General features: G+C 40.2%; 3 protein-coding genes across 11 annotated transcripts; all 3 read right to left on the bottom strand.

Moving 5' to 3' along the window:
• On the bottom strand, positions 1–1,428 carry LOC138126145 (retinol dehydrogenase 12-like). The gene is made up of 4 exons (XM_069041819.1): positions 1,126–1,428; positions 755–1,078; positions 388–710; positions 1–341 (listed from the first exon to the last, which is right to left on the bottom strand). The coding sequence occupies exons 1-4, from the start codon at positions 1,274–1,276 to the stop codon at positions 150–152; spliced, it is 990 nt and encodes a 329-aa protein (XP_068897920.1). The 5' UTR covers positions 1,277–1,428; the 3' UTR covers positions 1–149.
• A 95-nt stretch (positions 1,429–1,523) lies between these two features.
• On the bottom strand, positions 1,524–6,038 carry LOC138126148 (retinol dehydrogenase 13-like). 2 transcript variants are annotated; one of them, XM_069041821.1, is made up of 4 exons: positions 5,076–6,036; positions 4,730–5,029; positions 4,283–4,578; positions 1,524–4,118 (listed from the first exon to the last, which is right to left on the bottom strand). In XM_069041821.1, the coding sequence occupies exons 1-4, from the start codon at positions 5,131–5,133 to the stop codon at positions 3,849–3,851; spliced, it is 924 nt and encodes a 307-aa protein (XP_068897922.1). In that variant the 5' UTR covers positions 5,134–6,036; the 3' UTR covers positions 1,524–3,848. The 2 variants fall into 2 exon arrangements, with proteins under 2 accessions (XP_068897922.1, XP_068897923.1); XM_069041822.1 differs by having other exon boundaries at positions 3,977–4,128; positions 5,076–6,038.
• A 407-nt stretch (positions 6,039–6,445) lies between these two features.
• Rfx (regulatory transcription factor Rfx) lies at positions 6,446–20,053 on the bottom strand. Of its 8 annotated transcripts, none has more exons than XM_069040832.1 (12): positions 19,440–19,895; positions 18,452–18,611; positions 18,096–18,264; positions 11,837–11,887; positions 11,245–11,344; positions 10,984–11,191; positions 9,622–9,735; positions 8,933–9,417; positions 8,582–8,886; positions 8,110–8,530; positions 7,896–8,055; positions 6,446–7,834 (listed from the first exon to the last, which is right to left on the bottom strand). In XM_069040832.1, exons 2-12 carry the CDS (start codon positions 18,575–18,577, stop codon positions 7,706–7,708), a joined length of 2,268 nt encoding a protein of 755 aa, XP_068896933.1. In that variant the 5' UTR covers positions 18,578–18,611; positions 19,440–19,895; the 3' UTR covers positions 6,446–7,705. The 8 variants fall into 8 exon arrangements, with proteins under 8 accessions (XP_068896933.1, XP_068896931.1, XP_068896928.1 ...); XM_069040830.1 differs by lacking the exon at positions 19,440–19,895 and adding exons at positions 19,121–19,136; positions 19,200–19,413 and having other exon boundaries at positions 8,933–9,735; XM_069040827.1 differs by lacking the exon at positions 19,440–19,895 and adding an exon at positions 19,902–20,053 and having other exon boundaries at positions 8,933–9,735.
• Positions 20,054–20,180: the final 127 nt, after the last annotated feature.

Here is a 20,180-nt window from a genome sequence, read left to right as displayed (position 1 = left end):
TCTAAAAGTACGTGGAGAAAGAATCCACGAGATATGCGAAGTGCAGGATGTGGTCGGATGGACAAGATCAAGAAGAAGACACTGGAGATATCGCGTTAAAAGTTTTATTCCAATTGTTTAGTACATACTACCAACTGAAGAAACTAAAGTTAGAGTCTCTCTTCTGGTGTCAAACCGACGTAAAACTCGGAAGCCTCCCAGATATCTTTGCACAGTTCCTCATTGTACGCTTTCGAGGGCTTCCGACAAGGGACACACTCCCCAAAAAATTCTCCTGTCATTCCCTCCAACTTTCGTGAAACTGCGGCGTGAACCACCACTTGCGATCCTTCCCAAGAGTCCTAGAAAACACTTAGAAACTCCACGACACTTTTGCCAATTACTCACCCTCCCAAGAACGCATTGACTTAACCCGAAAAACATCTGGAAGAAGACATCCCTCTGAACAGTATAAGTGTTAGTGACGATTGGCGTCTTGACCAACCAAGGATGGACTGAATTGACAGCAACACCAGTTCCTTTCAGCTTCTTTGCGAAGGTGTCCGCCGCCATGATCATGCTAAGTTTTGAGTTGCCGTACATGAAAATTCTGTCAAAAAGTTTGGGGTTTTGACAGTCAAAATTCAGATTTTTCAGCGACAAGTTGTTGGTAAACGCGAGCAGAGAGCTAGTGAAGACTATTCTACCAGAAGCACACTTCTTCAGCAGACCTAGAATCACATATGAAACTGCGAAGAAACGAAAGAATTCGTACCGATCAGCAAATGCGTCAGAAGGAAATGTCCGAAGTAGTTAACCTGCATTACTGGATGCAAACCGTCTCCCGTTCTGTTGTTTTTCGCCATCCCAACCCCAGCGTTGTTGATCAAAATATCCAACTTGTCTTCGCTCTTCAAGATTTCCGACGCAAAATCTCGGACCGATTTGAGCGAAGACAAGTCCAAGTGCTTCGCAAAGACGTTGGGGTTATTTGTGAATTTAATTATGTCGAGTTTTGACTTCTCCATGTCTGCTACGTCCGCCATGATGATTTTGCAACCTCTCGAGGCCAAGTTCAGGGCGGTCTGATAACCGATTCCTGACACCCAGATGTGATCATCTCTTCAAGAACTTGGAAGAACTCACCTGAATTGGCACCGGTCACGATCGCGGTTTTTCCAACTAGGCATGAATTACTTCTCGTAACACGCATCGTGAAGCGTGCGTAGAGATGGCTCAAGAGAAGAAAGACACAAAAAATGATAAACATTTCACACGACAAAATTAACAGTTCCATCTCTTTTTTTGCAAGCTTTAAGCCTTAAAATTGGGTGCTTAGTGGGTAATAAGACAGTGACAAGTGGGTGCATTCATATTAAATGCTTAACTGAATTGTTCTTTAAATACAATAATTGCACTGCCGAGTACTGTCTATCTTGAACATATCAATATTGTCGGTGCGAAATATCGCAAAAAATTACATGTAGATACCTTTAAATGTAGGTAATTTTTGTACACTTTGTCACAGGTATCAATAAACAACAACTCAACTACACGTTTATTTCATTTCCATTCGATTCATTACATAAATATACACTTAAATAAATTGATTTTAACAAAAAATTCTGCATGATCAAAATCCTTGATTAAACAGGTTGTTATCCACCTCACATGGCAAGAAGCAAGTTCTCGGTGTAATTATGTCAGAGGCAAAAAAATTGCCTAGTCCATTAAAAAAACATCTAGACTGTCAAAATCAAAATTGCAGTTGTTAGGTTGGTTAAATCACTAGTTATTTTCATATTGCCCGGTCGGTATCTATCATTTTTTGATTTTTCAAACTATTCATTTGTTTAAATTGACGGTAATTGTTCACTTCAACTACTTCTGGAATTTTCGCGTTTTTTCTGGCTAGACAGCCTCAGGGCGTCTTCCTAGATCGTGTCCCACCATTCAAACCTCGTGCAAATGCCTTTTTTCTCTCTTGTTGTGTTTCAAGGTCGCGTCAAGGTCGAGCCAAGTCTTAGTATAACTAAAGGGTAAGGAAAATTTTCATTTGCACAAGGTTTGACTGGTGGGAAACGATCCAGGAGGACGCCCTGAGGCTGTCTAGCCAGAAAAAACGCGAAAATTCCAGAAGTAGTTAAAGTGAACAATTACCAAATTGACATTGTCAAATAAATTGCAATAGTATATTGTTATATAAGTGAGGAAAGGGATGCATTGCTAAACGAGAATGACAATTGGATCACGAGCGATAGCGAGTTGATCTAATCATTCAAGTTTAGCAATGGACCTTTCCTCACGTATATAACATACTATTTTTTCCAACGTCAAGAGCTTTCGGTTTATCTTGCATAGGATTATCAATTTATTATTTTATAAAAATTAACATACAAGTAAAATTTGAAAATCACGTTTCCATGCTTACAGTAAACAATAAAATTTAATTAATGAATGTCAAGTCGTGTTTTTACCAAAACTTGAAAATCAATCAGAATTTACTAAACAAATAGTTATGGAAGTAGAAGATAGTGTTGTAAATTTACCAAATACAGAAATTAAAGAAGCGGCGAACTAGGTATCTTTGGAGTTATTACCTATAAAATCTTGAGCACGCTACGGAAAGGAATACAATGCGTTACTGAGATGGAGACAAGTAGCAAGAAGCGCTAGTTTGGCTTCAACGTCAAGCTCTGTACCGACACGTTATTTAGAAAAAAAAAAACAGGAACATTTGGAGTTTTAATTCGTGTAAAAAATTGTACATTTAATTTCTATAATATGTACTGATAAAAAAAGTTAAGTATCTTTGTAAGTGCTAATTGTTAATAAAGAATTCTTACAAATGTATATTTGAACGTTATTTTAAAGAAAGTATCTACATACCTAAATGGGGATCAAATTTTTGTTTTACTTTCCCCACTAGTGAGGGAAGTGATTTACTTTCCTCACATGTGATGCAAACGCCTACTTTCATCTCTAAATTGAGTGATGGAAATGTCATTTTCAGACTTGACGTTGGAAAAAATTATTTATGTTTTGCAAAAAGGTTAAAATAGAAAGTTCAAAACGAACTGAGGGTGTTTCCATTGGCGCGAGAGAAAAGAGCAAATTATTATATTATAAAGCCATACCTTCAACAAAAAACGTTTCTGATTTTAACCCAACCATGTGGAGAAACAGCATCTTGCATTAATGAAAACCTAATTAAAGCTGACTGGTTAAATAACTATGTGGATATTAAAGATCTTCCAAATACATCTTTAGCTGAATCTGACTCAGATAAGGTATGGTGTTACGTATGATGTCGATATTAAAGTTCTCGAAGGACCGTTTTAGTTTGTTTAAGGTATAAACGTTTGCCAAAGGGCCGTGAATTGAAACGACGTGTTGTTTCGTTAGATGTTTAATGTTCTCTGTTTCTTCTCTGTTTGTTCTTACAAAAAACTTACTAGCAAAAAAGGAGCTGACCTGCTGGCAGGTAGGAACGATACCGGCTAATAAGGTCGATATGAAAAATTTAACATGAGCTCAACCATATGGGAAGCGATTTTCAATTTTGGTTGTTTAGTTTGTTATCTGTTTTCAGTTTGTCGTGTGTCACGTTCTGTTTTTCTTTGTGTTTTTTATAAACTTGATGAAATTGCCCCAGTTCTTTTAGTTTCTGCATTTCGCTTCAAGTGTTCAAAACCTTTTTAGTTCAACAATTAAAAAGGAACACATAACCTAAATATATTTTGTAACTAGATTTTGACGTGGGTACACTCTAGCGAAAAATTTTTATACCTAAGTACAGTCAAAACAAGCATTTTAGTTAAAATTTAATTTTGACAGTCCAGTTTTTTTAAATTTACTTTTTTTATACGTCACACAACGTTATCAGACTCGATAAAAACTGTTTTATTTTTGTTATTTTCTCTTTTTGTGAACAGGGAACACTCTTCCTTTAACTTTTCCTCATCTGCCAAATCTACAAATTCCTCGGTTCTTTCCCAGATCTTTCGGCAAAATTTTCTGCTGTGCGCTCTCGTCGGTTTGACGAAAAGCACAGATTTCCAAAAGTGTTTTCCTGTTGTTCGGTCCAGTTTAGTAGATGTGGCAACCTGCACCAGATGTCTAGAGTCTTTCCACCTATCCTACAACAAACTAATCAATTTTATACAAGACTATAATCCATCCGCTTTATCCCAAATTATTTTCAATTACATCCAATTAATTCTTCATTACCGATAATGAAACCACAACTAATTACAAATTTGTTTAGTTTCTATTCTGCACCGTCATACTCAAATTAACTCACCTTGGCACAGAGGAAATAAAAAACGTCGTTAAAAAAACTGAACAAAGTGTTTGCGTAAACTGAACTCAAATCCTCGAAAAACGCAAATCCAGTGACGCAGTTCGATGTGACTCCAGATCCTTTCAGCTTCTCTGAGAAAAGTCCAGAGGCGATCGAGAGGGCGCACTTTGCGTTGGAATAAATCAAAGCTTTCGACAAATCGATGCAATTCAAATTTTCACTTGATAAATTACTAAAAAGTGCCAGAAAAGAAGTGGCAAAGACGATTCTGCTTGGGGCCGATTTCTTCAGCAAATCTGAAATTTGTAAAACCTTGTTCGGGACATTTCGAACGTGTGGTGAGGAAAGCGGCACAACAAAGCAAGTGCAGTTTTTGTGACAATGCTAAAGGCACACCGGAGATTGTGACCAGAGTTATATTCCACAAGTGCTCTAGATATAACGTACCTGCTAGCAAATGCGTGAGTAAGAAAGGACCAAAGTAATTCGCTTGCATCACTGGATGCAAACCATCTCTGGTTGCACCATCACTCTCAACACTGGTCCCACTAGTGATGATAAGAATATCTAGCCGGTCTTCAGTTTTTATCACGTCAGAAGCAAACTCTCGAACCGATCGTAGTGAAGACAAATCCAAAGTCTTCGAGTTGACACGTTTCAACTTATTTTGGTGCAAATCTCCAACCCTCGCAAGAATCACTCTGCAACCCCTCAACGCCAAAGCCTGAGCAGTCTGGTACCCTAGTCCTGACTCTCTCGTTAACGCTGTTTTTGACATTTTGACCGAATTTACCTGAACTGGACCCAACAACGATGGCAGTTTTCCCAACCAAACAGGAAGAACTCTTCATCGTCGCCAACACCAAAACTGCGACCGACAAACAATGCAAAACAAGCACCGAAGACGGTTCTTTTATGGGAGTACTTCCCTCTCAAAATCTACGCAACCTTGACGCTTTCAACCAGTTCAGTTGCAATAATGTTCTCTTTTGCCACTTAATGAAATAAAGAAGTAATGCCAGATGGGCTGCGGCGCTTATTTACATTTAAAATACATGGCGTTTGCATAACGGAAAATCTTCCACACGTTTTTCCATGTTTCAGTGAATAATGAAGCACGTAACAACTGACAATCTTTCGCTTTTCGATTTAACATTTGGAAGGCTTAAGAGAATTTGAATTGGAAAGTCGCCCAATAAAAAAAAAATCTCTTGTAAAATTGACGCTTCTGACGCACACGTGACGTTAGTTCCGTGATTTATGATTATTTACGTAATATTTATTGTACGCAAAGCAAAGAAAAAACGCGTTGCGATGATGTCAGGTGGGCCGATCCCGACTGTTTTGGCAATGCCAGACCAATCCGAGGCAGAGGTGGGCCAAGCGCTAACCTGACACGATGTTCCTCCGATGCTCTTTTTGTTGCAAATTTATATTTTTTTTCTGCGTACAAATTTCAACACTGGATCTTGCTGTAAATGAAAATTCCGTTTTTATCTCGTGGTTTAGCAAAACTGGATCTCTGAAAAAACAATCTAAAAATATAAAACAAAGTCGGGTTTATGATTTGCGCGGTTGCATAATACAGTGCGTTCGAAAATAAAACGAATTGGACACACAGAACAGCTGTTACATTGTTCTTATCGTTATTATAACATCACGTTACAACGTGTTGCCAACTGTACAATGTTAATCATGGCCCTTTCTATACAGGGTGTTAGTAAATGGCTGGGAATAAATTTCAGGGTGAATTCCTTACGAAAAATGTGGCTTAAAACCTAAATACAGTTTTTCGTTAAAATGAGTAGTTTCCTGAAAAAAAAAGTAGAATACATTTCTTTTTCTTTTTTTCTTTTTTTGAGAAAACTACTCATTTTAACGAAAAACTTTATTTAGGTTTTAAGCCACATTTTTCATAAGGAATTCACCCCGAAATTTATTCCCAACCATTTACTAACACCCTGTAAATCACTTTTATTTTCGGTCGCACGCTACCTCCAGATCTATTTTTTTCTTCATTCGGCGGTTTTTTCTACATTAATTCTTCTCGGTAAAAGCATTTTACTTCTTCACCAGTTGGAGAAATTCAACTTGTGTGGCGGACGTTTAGTCCGCGGTCCGCGTCGAACAGGCTGGGAGTAATAATAATAATAACAATGCACGTTCAACAACACAAGACTAGTTTTATTGATAAATGTAATTACAAAATACGAGAAAATATATTAAAACATATGTTTGAGATCTAACAGTTGACTTTTGCAAAGCAAACGGCTGAATAAAAAAAATTATCGTAACGAAATCGTGAGTGAAAAAAGCGATTGACCGTCCCCTTATACTGACATCTACAAAAATACACAGATCTCTCTCTCTCTAAATACGGCGACTCAGTAGCAGCCGAGAAACGTAAAGAAACCAACCGACACGTGGTAAAGGCTACTGCTACCGAACTGAAAATGAACATGGTGCATCCAGCAAATCACACATAGTCGATGAAGCACACAAACATTTCGTAAAATATTTGCCGAAATATTTTACAAAAAATGCCACATTTATTTGGAAAATACAAAATTACGTCTGTTTTTTTTTTACAAATAATCAAATGTACATCAGGCAACTGTCGAAAGTCCGCCCGTCATATTTGTCGCCAGCAGTAGTGAAGAAACGGAAACAAATGAATTTTTACCCTGTTGCTATTGGGTGGATTCGGCCCAATGTCAGATTGTTTCTGCGTGATTAACGGAGCCTACTAGTGAGACAGTTATGAGTGGCAACTTCGGGGGCTTAAAGCAAGAGTACACATCAAACACTTACTTGTACTGGTTAGAGGAATATTCATATACCCTGCGTAGTAGTATGTTCAACTATTTATATTTTTAATGGATGGATTACACTTTTGAGCAATAAACTCGTCTAATTTGTTAGAAAATTCAGGACGCGAACTAAATTTTCTCACAAACAAACAAACAAACCAACCGAGAATAAATAAAACGACCCGGAAACAATAACGAACGTCAACAGATCGCGGCCATCTGGAAAACAATAAATAATAGACTGTAATTATGTACAACAGAAAATCCCAACGAAATCAGTCTGATCAATCGTGATGTCGTTACGTTATAGAATTCCTTTAGCGACAAAATTTACATATATAAGTTATGATATATACACCTATTGTCACACAAATTTGACGGCACTTATACATGCTGCAGTAATCAATTGCACAAGTTCGAACATTTAATACACATCCTAAACAACTCCATCTTTTCTCCTCCGAGAAATCAACGTCGCCGTGTCAAAACGAAAAAAGAAAATTATTCAAGACTCGCCAAACCATAATGGTCCCGTATTTACCGAAACAAAATCAACCAATCAAAATTAACAAACTCATTGAAATGTCACGATGAACTTAGTTCCTTTCGCAAGCTAGCTAATCTTAGCCCGTTTCGACAGGTGCTCGGAGGGACTGACGCAGCCCAGTTTGGCGCTGACGCCGCCGTTGCAGACGCCCTCGTTGCCGTAGATCGACAAGCTGTTTTGCATTATGTCCTGCTTCTGGAAGACCAAACACACAAAAGCGTGCTTCTCTGTCCAACCTACAAACGACAATACTCACGATTCCTTCCAGGATGACGGCGATAGGAACGACCCCCGTGGCTTCGGCGACCTGGTGTTCTATCAGGTAGAACATGTACTCGTCGTAGAGCAGCCTGATCAAGTGAAACGAGCCGAAACTGGCAGCCGAACGCAAAGTCAAATCCCTGATCACCATCGAACTGAAAACGCCCCCAAAATAACTCGACTCGTCGCCGCGTTTTCAACCAACGCACCTGTAGAAGCTCCACTTGAGGAGGAACTGGCGCGCTGCCTTCGAGAAACTGGGTTTGCCTTCGTAGGGCTTGAGGGCGCTCTTCACGACGTTCTTCAACCAGGAGGCCCACTGCTCGAGCGAGTTCTGCTGCTGCAAGGTCAACTTGAAGTCGTTCTCGAAGCGGGCGACGATCTCGTTGTCGCACTGGCACACCCAGGAGGCCTGCTCGCGCACGCTGTGGAAGTCGACGCGGTTCAAGTCGGTCAACATCTGGGCGATCTGGGTGCTGTTGTGGAGGACCGCCCGCGCCGCTTGAGCCAGGTGGTTGAGGGAGGTGTAGCGTCTCAGGCTCGAACTGAACGCCGACACTGCGGTCAGCTTGACGGCGAGCATGCCGGCGGGGGCTCCCGTCATGGCGCTGGTCAGCCAGTTCTCCAGGTCTGCCGCAAAACGATACAAACATCTGATCTAAGCTGACGCGACAAGCTTACTCTTGGCGAAGTTCCGGATCGACTGGGTCAGCGTCGCCGGGATCGGCTTAAGTACGTCAGGTACCAACACCTGGATCAAGTTCTGGTAGAAGACCAGGTCCACTTGCTTCATGAACTGCTGGACCGGCTCCAGCGAACACAAACAGAACAGCTTGGACTTGGACAAGTACTTCTCCTCTTCGCACTCGTCGCCGTTGTTGTTGTACTGCGACCTCCAGAACTCCCTCCAGAGCGACTCCACTGTGGTGAACTCTAAACTTAATATGGCATCTAGGAACGCTTCCAAGTGCTCCCGGTAGATCGACCTGCAAACCCACAATCAACTGCGGTTTTTCGCTTCTCTCGACATACTTCAGCGTGTCGACGTCTTCGTATCCGCAATCTTCCGGCAAGGTCTCGGTGAAATGTATGTCGGGGAATACCGGGATGGCGTTGCTGCCGTCGCCCAAATACGTCACGTGCTGCGACAGCACGCTCACCGATACCGAAGCGTCCGACGAGTCTGAATTCCTCTTGAAAGGTCTGACCGTTCCTTGCGCCTTCCCCGACGAGTTCGACGTGTTCAGGACCACCCTGTTCCCCGACTCGTCCATGTTCATCAGCGACGAGCCCGGCTTCACCCGTATCCCGTAATAGTGGTACTTCGAGTTGCCCCTGGTGCCGAGCCTCCTGGTCCTCAGACCCAGGAACACCGACCTTATCAGCTTACCGAAAGAGGCCGCGTTCACCGGTTCCAACTTGTTCTCGGCGCAGTGTCGCAAGTAGTGGGCGTAGAGAGTCGATCGTGGCAGCGACACCCCCTCTGCGGTCTCGTAATTCTCCAACAGCCATTGCACCTGCACAGACGACAACTCGCTCGAAAAACGAACACGCGACGAGTTGAGGACCTGATAGCGAGAGACAAGGTACGCGTGCGCGCCTCGCATCAGACCCTCAAGTGCACCGGACAGACGAGAGAAGAAGCGACCCCAAAACATGCACACTCTGTCAAATTTGTTTGTGAACGTGCCACGACAGTGTAACCCGCTAGCGTAACTTACGGTGGCTGGCGACACTCTGGTGGCGTGTCCCAATGCAGATCCGACATCCTCGCTGGCAACCTGACCCGTAGTCTGAGCAGCATGCACTGTGGCAGTAGCTACATAGCTCGGTTCCTGAGCCCCGTTAGTAGATAGAGAGAAAAAAAAGCACCAAGTTAAGGCACAGTTTTCTAAGATAAAAATTGTACCGCACGATCACCACAAATTGGAGCTCCTCTAGTCCCAAAAACCTCAACCATACAAAATAGAAACGATTTGTGAAGAATATGACACAATCAATTTTGAGGTTATGTTTTCCTAACCAAAACCGGGTCGTCAAATACGGCTTTTAAAACGTTTCTTCCGCTTGATCTTGTTACAAATGCGCCAAAAAGGCTCCTTTACCTGTCTCTGCATAGATATTTGTGGACCAACTGATATCTAAAATGTTTTATGAACTGAAGTTATTACATAAAGCGGTGAAATATATTTTAACGAACAAAACTACCTGTTCGCCACGCAAATACACAGTTAATAGTAGATTACACAGTAGATTCAGTAGATTAGCGACAACTGGAATACGTATATGAATTTTGAGGTTATGTTTTTCAAACTACGCCGAATTCTGAATGATCCTTTCAAAATATTTCCTTCGATCGAACCTGATCAAATCTTACTCTCCGCGTGTTTCTTCGGTGATTAAAAGGCAACAATTTATTCAAATTTGTGTACATTTCATCAGATTCAAATGACAGAACGCCGCCAGCGCCACCTAGTTGGATAATAGTCAAAATTACTCAAAATTCTTAAATTAACTAAAAATAATATATTAACAATAATTTCTGGCAATTAATGTAATACGATTTAATGCTAGTGACAGATGTGGACCTTTTGTTGGAGACAATCCTCGAGAAACTCCATCAAATGGTTCACCGATAGATGTCACTTCAAACGTTAACAGAAGTCGCGTTTATTTCTTCACCAAATATTCATCCAAAAGTAAAAAACGCGTCAAGGAAAAGCATAAAAACGGAAAAATACCCATTAATCAATTTAAAAAAAAGAACCGTTCGAACAAATCTGTACAATTCTTTTAGTTTATAATTTACCTGGTGGTGGCAGCACTGACAGAAACGTCAGAAATGTCAATGATTTACATTATTTATTACATTTACTTTCACCTAAAACTTCTCAATCTGATAAAGCCCCTTTGGCAACAAAATTATTTTTCAAAAATCGTTTTCTTTTCGTTACTCGTGAGCAAGTGGCCTTCCAAATTGGCAGGAGCGTGCGGTACAAAGTGGTACTGTCGACGGGAGAAACGAAAGAAGTCCCGATCAAGAACTAACAGTAGTGGTCCAGTTCTTAGCGCTAAAACCTTACAGCGTTCGTGGTCTGGGGCGAGTTCCTGGTGGAGGCAATCAGAGTGTCGGGATCTACGGCCTGTTGGACGACGTAGTGGCCGCTCGTCGTGCTATAACCCACCGTTCCTGCCGTGGCCGAGGTGCCGGTGTTGGTGGCGGCGTAGTACTGTCCCTGTCCAGCCGAGTACAGAGTGGTGGTCTCTCCGACGGTGTAGACCGGATACGCCCTTGACAACATAGAATGCATCCAACGACAAGAAAACGTTAGCGAGAGACTCACATTTGTGCCTGTCCGCTGTTCGTTTGCGTAGCGTAAATCTCCGGCTCCACATACTGTATGTGATAGCCCTGGTGCGATGCCACCGTGTCCCCTTCGGCAACTGAAACCGCACAATTGTAAAGACGACTCCCAGAGGGCGCCAATAAAAATTATAACAACCGTGACACTTGTACGTCCACCTCTCGTCTTGTCTCTGGCAGAACATCTTCCTTGACAACTGTCGCTCGACTGCCAGAGATCACCACGACGTCAGGACGCAATAATGAACGCATCCTGGTGGAAATAACGCGATGCATCACCCCTACCTGTCGCGTCATCCCACATATCAAAGCGATACGCGAGGGGCGGCAGACATGATCAAATAAAGACGCGGATAATCTGCGACGTACAGGTGACGCGTGACCGACACGTGGTCCCCCCCTGGTGGGACAGATGTGATTTCCCCCGATTCTTAATTCTAATCACAGGTAATGCAACCCCCCCTCGGTGGGGTGGAAGAACCGGTGACGGGTGGTGCAGTGCGGATCAGATTCGACACAACAAAGGACGAGACATGCATGCCACACAAAATTATTAACTTGGGTGCTCTTACCTACTGCAGGCTGAACTGGTGTTAAAGAAGCGTAAGATCTAGCCGCAGCGTCTGTTAGCGTTAAAATATTACGTACATTGTTAATAATCGGAAACAGTTACTGTCGCGAGGGTGGAGATAGGTGGATGGTACATGCGGGATCGTGGATACAAAAAAAAAAAAAAATTCAAACAACTTCCGAGTTTTCTAAATAGTTCATTGGGTCGGGTTGCAGTTGCGTCATTTGTCAACCGTGACAACAGGTTTGTTTTCGGATCCTAGTTTGTACAGTTTTCGGAATTGTTCTTCTTCAGAAAGGAGAATTGTACAAACAAATTGTTTTCATCGGTCTAGTGCAACCCACTGCCCTCCGAAATCTTCCCACTCACAAACTCGCCAAATCACAACGCACGGATTAATCTGTGCGAGTACGTCGCCTCCGGATTACACAAAACAACGTAAATGTTATTATTAAACAACGTATTTTGATTGCAAAATATTCCGAAAAAGTTTCCACATTCATTTCACGAAAACGTTTTCTAAATAAATGTATCAACAAGAGATTACACGAACTGAAATGGTGCTTTCACAAAACAGGTTTTATCAGAAATCGTTTGATATATCCATTTGCAACATTTTTTTTTTGCCCTTTAATAGTACTATTGCGGGCAAAAAAAGTGGGACATCAAATTTCTGTCAGTTTTGAAAAATTCGATGTAGTTCAAGCTTTATTGTCATTTTTTTGACACTATTCCGCTGACAGTTTAAAAATTTATTTTATACTTCTATTTTCCTTTTCCAAATGCTCTCTTCTTTTGATAAAGGTAGATTTTGATTGGAACTTTGCATTAAATAAATATTCACTACCTGCTTACTTACAATCATTCCCTACAACCTACAATACTTAATGACAACGTCAATCAATTCAAAGTAGGGTTAGAATCAGGTAAGGATTATTTCACATTAAAAGTCAAGACAATGACATTGATGTCCCACTTTTTTTGCCCGCAATAGTACATATTTACATTACAAATGCGGTAGGCTACATTTTACAGCGCGAGGTTTTTAGATTGAAACACGACCACGCAGCGGGATTGTTTTAACAAAAACCGAGCGAAGTAAAATACCTACCTACCGCATTAGTAATGTATTAATCTTTTTGGCCGACAATTCGTTTTCTCAAATTTGAAATTTGTTGTAACCAATAATTTTGCAAAACCTGTCAAAGACTGATATTTGATTAATAAAATACCAGAAAGTTATCTATTAAACCGATAACTGATATGCTTACGATTTATACCACAAGATGGCGCCATCAGAATTCACAATTTTTCAGAAGAAAACAATTAAATTATGTTCATTTTCGAAAACTGAACGGATCAATGGTAGCGGTAACTTGTCTTAGTATAAATTGATTTTATTTATGATAAGCTAACAGTTTTTTTGGAGGTCCCTGAAAGCTTAAAACTTTCGTGTCAGTTTACACACTCGTGAGGTAAAGTGACAGATAGTGTGTAAAAATCACGATACCGTAGATATTCAAAATGTGTAAACATGTCAATTATGTAGAGCTGAGGAGGCCAAAAAGGAATTTTTACAATTCCCTCAAAGCAAGAAACTCACGAATTAACTAAAAATGATTGATGAGTTCACTGTGATGGGAATCGCCGTTATTGGTTTAATTTAACGGATTTCAGAAGTTAAATTTAATCGAGTTCTCACGAGTCATTATGCAATAACTTTTCGTAATGGAACAAAAAAAAACATTTGCGGAAACGTATTTATACCTTGATTGGAAGACGAAACGAGACGTTATTAGTTATTATAATCAAAAGGTCGAAATCGAGATTTCCTGCTTAGGAATTTCCAAAAATAGGCAATTACCAACTTCAAATGTCACGAGGGCAAAAAAGCGCAAAAACATTGAAAACAAAGTTGATGTTTTTTGTCGCAAATAATATGGTGAGTCTGGAGATTGTTTTGATTTTTTTTTTTTTGTATAATAAAAGATAAAAGTAATCTAACAAACTACACAAAAAGCGCTTGGAATTTATACAATTTATACAACGTTGGAAAATGAAATAAAAACATTTAACAGGCGATAAAAAAGTTTTCCTGAGATCAACAATTTCAAGGGAACTTATCATTGTGACGGAAATTATGGATTTAGACCTGATTTGGCGAGCTCTTATGACGCTGACTCAAACCGAAGAAAATAATTTTTATTGTGAAACGTCGCAGAAGCAGATCTAATCGGAGAAGTGAAATACATGTTTCAAAACTATCGAGTGTTCAATTGAAAAGTTCGTCAAGTAGTATTTGAATTTTTCACGAAAAGTTCATCAGGTAGCCTTTGAATGTTTCACAACATTGTGGCGTATGTCTTAGAAGATCAATGACAAAAGTTAAGTTAGGACCACGGTAAGAAGTGAATTTTTAACTAAATTAATTTTATACGTAATGTGAATGCCAGTTATCAAAAAGGTTTATAATTAGACCAGGAGATGTCTCTGCCTACATGTTTGGTAATATTGAATACAAAACGTAACACTCGCAAAATACAACTGACATCTGTCAAAGAAGGCATCATCCCTTTTTCGCTCTATCTTCTTTCATCAAAAAGTCATAGCCAACTTGATGAACTTTTCCTTTGAAGACCCGTTATAATAAAGACGAAATTTAGAAAGGTACAGGTTTATTCTAAATGATTGCAGTCCAAGTGGGCGTAAAAACTGAATGTAAAATTTATGGTTGTCGCTCCGTATAAAAAACATCATAATGATGTAAATAATTGAGTACACATCGTTCACACACGGGACTTAAATTGGGTGCAAAACAACTCAATATTTTTAGAATTGGTTGCCAAACAACTCAACATTTTAGGATTCAATGATTAATTTAAAAAAATAAATAAAATTCTCATCACCGCACTTTTCACCTAAAAAATGACAGTGTCAAAAATTGACAGTTCACATGAAAGCGGCAAAAATTTCGTAACATGGGCATGGCCTGCTTCGATTACAACTAGAATAACCCTGTAACATGTAACGGTGGAAGTTTTACAAAGCCAAGAGAAACGTAGAGAGAAAACTGTGTCTCTTTTTACAATTGTATCTTTTTCTTGGTTCATTTAGTGATACTTTAGACACATGTGCTAGTTAATCAACATACAGGAATACCAACAGTCATATTTTCCGAAAACACATCCAGTGAAATATTTTTCGTAAATTTTACCACAATTATTGTACGAGAAAAAATAGTAGAGCAAAAACCCGCGATAAATCTCAACGTTATCCCAGACATGCATAACACTGGTTTCAACAAAACTACGAAAAATTTAAGATATAAAACTTTTTATCTTAAATTAGGAAATGTGTCAAAATGTAAAGAAAAGTGATTTTTGGAATGACGGCTGTTTCTGTGGAATTTTCTTTTTATATTTTGCGTTCAGAATAAGTCTATTCTAGCACCCAAATGACGTCATTTGAGTGCTTTAATAGGTCGTTGGCGTGTTATAATAGACTAGTAAAATTTACTGTATTGATGTTGGTAGCGTGAAGTGTCAACTGACACACGTCAAAAAATAAATCTGGCAGAGAACAAAGCAAATTAATAAATAACAATGAACAAAACGTTTAATTTTCATTCTGGGATTTGGACTCCTCCGGCAGTAAATTTTCTAACGTCTCTTGTGCAATTTGCCTAATTTGCGACGGCGTTAGTGATAAACTTTCTTCAGCGTTCATTTTCAAACATCAAATGCGAAAATAAAAAAATCTGACGTTTAAAATTAATTTTTTTCAGTCGACTAAAATTATGCCACATAAAAAATGTCACCAACCACCGCAAAATTCCCTACATTTAAATTTAAATTTTTATTTTTATAAAATGGTATAAAGCGGCAAAATAGAAAAAATACTATAAAAGATTCGTTGCAGAAGGTCCTTCAAGCACTCATTTGTTCCTCAACTCACCGCTACGTGGCTCGTTTCGGAATTTCAAATTCGTGCTTGAATAGATGACTTCTGCTACTTATATTTTAATATGCTATTCTTTCACGATAAATTCCGCAAAAATGCAACATTTTTTTTTCTACAAAACGTTTGCCTAAGTTAGGGCCTCAGGTTTGTTGATCTTGATGCCAATTGGACGAGTGGTTTTGGAATTATACACAAAATATTTGAGTGTTTCTTAGTAAATCGGAAATATTTATTCTAGTAAGGATTCAACTGATTCATTGGTTAAAGCATTCATTCATTAATTTTTCATTCATCATATCAGTCCGCATTCATAACCTTTTTTCCTTCAAGATAATTTCTGCAATGAAGTTGTAATGTTTGATTGTGAAAAATATTTCTTTGAATAAGAATTCGAATAATACATTCATTAAAGCATTCAGTCGTTAAGTTCATTCATATTTATTTTTGTTCACGATAACTTCAGCAAAAAAGCACCGACTGCAGGGTTTTTATGTGGAAAATATTTCTTTTAGTAAGAATTCAATCACTACATTCATTAAGCACCGATTGTAATGTTTTTTTGTGAAAAATATTTCTTATGCTATATAATTTTCGTGCACAGCAAATCAGATTAGCTGTTTTGAAACAATGGGCAATTTTGTAATTATATTGACCCCCATGTTCTCGAAGTTGCACCGAAGAGGACGCCAACACTTCAAAAAATTTGATAAGAAGCTAAATGAAAGAAAAAAACAACTTGATGGCATAACAAAAAGAATTTAACAGGACTATAAATATTTCAACGGGCATGTTTTATTGCTCTGTAATCAACTTAAAAAAAAAAAATAGGCTTAAAATAAATACAATATAAAGTACGTCATAAAAGTAGCAACAAAAAAAAGTAAAAAAAACTCAGCATCTTAGTTTAATTCATACAAACACCTAAATTACAGAACTGTTACTTGTCCGTCACAAAGTACGATTCAAGAATAACTTCTTACATTATTTTTACTAAGTTTAAGTAAAAATCATCCTACAAAAATTGTAAAACAGGCAAACGTTGCAGCTAAATAAAATAGTAAAGGAAAGTAATGGCATTTGAAATAATAATTTAACCAACACCAAGACACCGACTGACTGCTGTTTGTCACAGATAACTTTGATGGTGTTTTTTTTCGATCATGTGGAGTCCCCCTTTTTGTTTAATTTATTGTTTTGCTTCATTTCACAAAAACATCAAACATCTATCGGGTGTTCATATAAATTTCTCCTCAAGTTGGTGTTGAAGAGTCGATTGTGAACGCACCACTTGTCAGTCTGCAGAGTAAAAACAAAAACACAAACAACGCAAAAAGTGAGGTTACATTTAAACAGCTGATTCGTAATCCGTGGTGCGTTCACAATCGACTCTTCAACGCCAACTTTGAGGAGAAATTTAATTGAACACCCGATACTAAAAAGACTACGCAAAATATTTTGTCCTTGTGTGAGAGACTCTAGAAAAATAAGAAAGACTATGCAACTACTTTCTCTTATAACTATTTACTTGAAATTTTTACTTTTCCGGACCAGTATGGACCAAGCACTCAACAAAAAAAAAGATAATGCTCAAGAAAAATACAAAGTAACAAGAGACGTCAAACTCGTCCTTATTATTACCCAATTTTTTATAACAGACTCCGTACAAACAAGATCCCCCGATGTGGATCAAATTCCTGGCGGATCCCGTAAAAACCCAAGCTGATGCCTTACGTAATCAATTTCCTGTGACCTTTTTTAAAATCTCCGTCCACAACAACAGCTATTTCAAGTGATTTATTTTCATTTCGCACAAAGCTGTGTCCTAATTGTTCCCTAATTACTGTGTAATAGGTCTAACTGGCACGTCGCGGTCAAGTTTCGTCCTCAAACGTGCTAAAGACCAAACGTGACGGCCAAACTTATCTCGTACATTTACAAGATAAATGCGCAAAAGGTGAAACGATAATTACCTCCCCCAAAAAAAAATTAAAAACGCTAATCTAGTGATGATTAACAAAATTTGTGTTTTTTTTTAAATTTCTATTCACACAACTTTGTTTGATATCAAAATGGGGTTTGATAGAGAAGAAGATGAGTGTTTCAGATAACCGGGAACTCAAATCATAGAAATGATGATGTAATTATTTGCATTTACTTAATTAATACGTATTATGAGGAAGTATTAGGTTATAAGTGGTGGTTATGCAACCAAATATACACGAAAAAAAAATTGTTTTTGTAAAACTTAAAAAAACAAATTACGAGTGATTTTGGGTTTGATAAATGTCCTTAGTACTTGCCTGTGACTGTGATGAAATGCGGTGAGCTCTGTGCAATGGTATCCGTATCGTGCGCTTCTTGTTGTTGTTCAGCTGTGGCTGTGCTCTCGTTGCTAGATTCAGCAGCCTGTTCCAAAGCGGAGACGTCGATCACCGGTACACCGTTGACGATGGTCCCTCCGGCGGCAGACTGCGTTAAAACATCAAATCAAAACTGATCGCGATCCCATCACAGAGAGATAAAAACAAGAGATCTCTAATCATGATCGAGATAAGCTGGAGGAAACGAGATGCAATCAATACGACTCGCGAGGGGGGGCACCGGAATCAATACGGCATGTAAACGCACGTTCGCGATGTGCAAAAGTCGCTATTACCTGGTGCAAACTAGCAGGCAGTACGATTAGCTGGGTAGCCTGAGTTTGTGCCGGGGGTGAAGTGGCCGGAGTTGGAGTGGGAGGGCTGCTGCTGCCTCCTGCTGCAAATCGAGCTGTAGTTGCCATGGCTCCGTTTCCAAGGCTACTCCTGATGCTCTCTCTGGAACAACCAATCCGGCCTGAGCTAGGTATCGAGGAATGCAAGTGTCCAGCTTTGGCTGTCTGGGAATCGCGACGGAAACTGAGCCGGTCGGGCGGGCGGGCCCCCTCGCCAGGTGCGACGCGTGCCGATAAGGGGCGCGCGGGCGAATCCGTTATAATTGCCGGTATCCACCTGGCCCTAGGATAATTGGACAGGTGGGTGAGTCATGCAGGTGGGAGGAAGGGGTCGCGTAAATGTGGGAAAGCGGGTCCGATTTTTTCGGCGGATTATCTAGGGTCGGCACGGCCTGGCACCGAGGAGGTGACTTATTGTAATTTCAGGAGCCGAACAATGGGAAGCAGCCTTAATTGCGCGGCCACGAGGACGCCGCTCGAGCGGGAAGCGATCGCTATAGCGACCCACCATGGAAACAAATCTGGGGTGAAATCACTTTCGCTGTACCACTTTCCTGGAGATCAATGTTCCAGGTCGAACACCACTTCCCCTCGAGTTGCATCACCACTCACCTCTTTCATGGCGAGACTGAAACAGAACAGTGTTGAGTTGGGGCCCGCGTCGAGACTAATCGGCGACGGATCTGATCACCTGCCGGGCTAATTCTCCTCAAAGAGTCGCCCCCTAATTACGACGATTTGTTGCGCCCTTTGATTCGCCCAAACTAATTTAAAGTTATTAATAGCGTCTCGGGTCGGCGGCGGATTTTTGCGGGCGGCGGGCGGGGGCGGGGGCCCTGGGGGCCGGTCGCACGTGCCGGTGCACTGTCTGAGCGGCGGCGTGCCCAAAAACGGCACCACACACACAAATACCAGACGAATTCGGCTTTACCTAATGTTGCTATGTTGTTGTATCGGTTGCTAAGGCAGTCTCCAAGGATACGAAAATAAAATTCCTCCACTTTGACAGCTGGCGATTTTCGGAAATGCCCCGGCGACGGCTCAGCTGATCACGAACCGCCGGCGACGACCTCCAGACGCGCCACCGAACACTCTGCCCATTTTTTTAACCAACTTATTATTAACACACTCGAACTTTATGTTATTGATTATTTAATGCAGCCAGACCTCCATTGCCGGTAATAAAGGAAACTGCACCGGTGCGTTAAGGCCGGTTTACGGCAGACCAGCGCAATGTAATCAATAACGCGGACGCCGAAAACGAACAAAACGGTTCCTCCACTTCGCGGACTACACCAATTCTACTCAGGTCTTAACGAACGCGACCATTTTTCGCACTCGGGGAGGCTGACGTCATCGCGGGTGCTACACTCGGCTACTTCCACACACTTACCTCGCTACGCGCTTTTCTCTTATCTATCTCGACACGTGAAAAACACCGGACTTATCTTCACAACGCTTATTATCGCACATTTACCGGATTACACGACTTATTCACTCATCGAGATCTTTAGTTATTTGTTGCCAAGGCGACCGCACAATGCGTTGCTTAGCAACGGACAAACAAATTTGCCAAATCCACCCTGAAAGGAGGTGGCTAAAGTGTCGCCGGTACCCAAAATCCAAAAATCTCCGTTTTCGAAAAATTTACCCAAACTTCAAACAAATACCG

The sequence above is a fragment of the Tenebrio molitor genome, chromosome 3 (assembly GCF_963966145.1).
Source record: "Tenebrio molitor chromosome 3, icTenMoli1.1, whole genome shotgun sequence".
In the NCBI taxonomy this organism is placed as follows: domain Eukaryota; kingdom Metazoa; phylum Arthropoda; class Insecta; order Coleoptera; family Tenebrionidae; genus Tenebrio; species Tenebrio molitor.
This window is presented reverse-complemented; position numbering and strand designations above follow the sequence as displayed.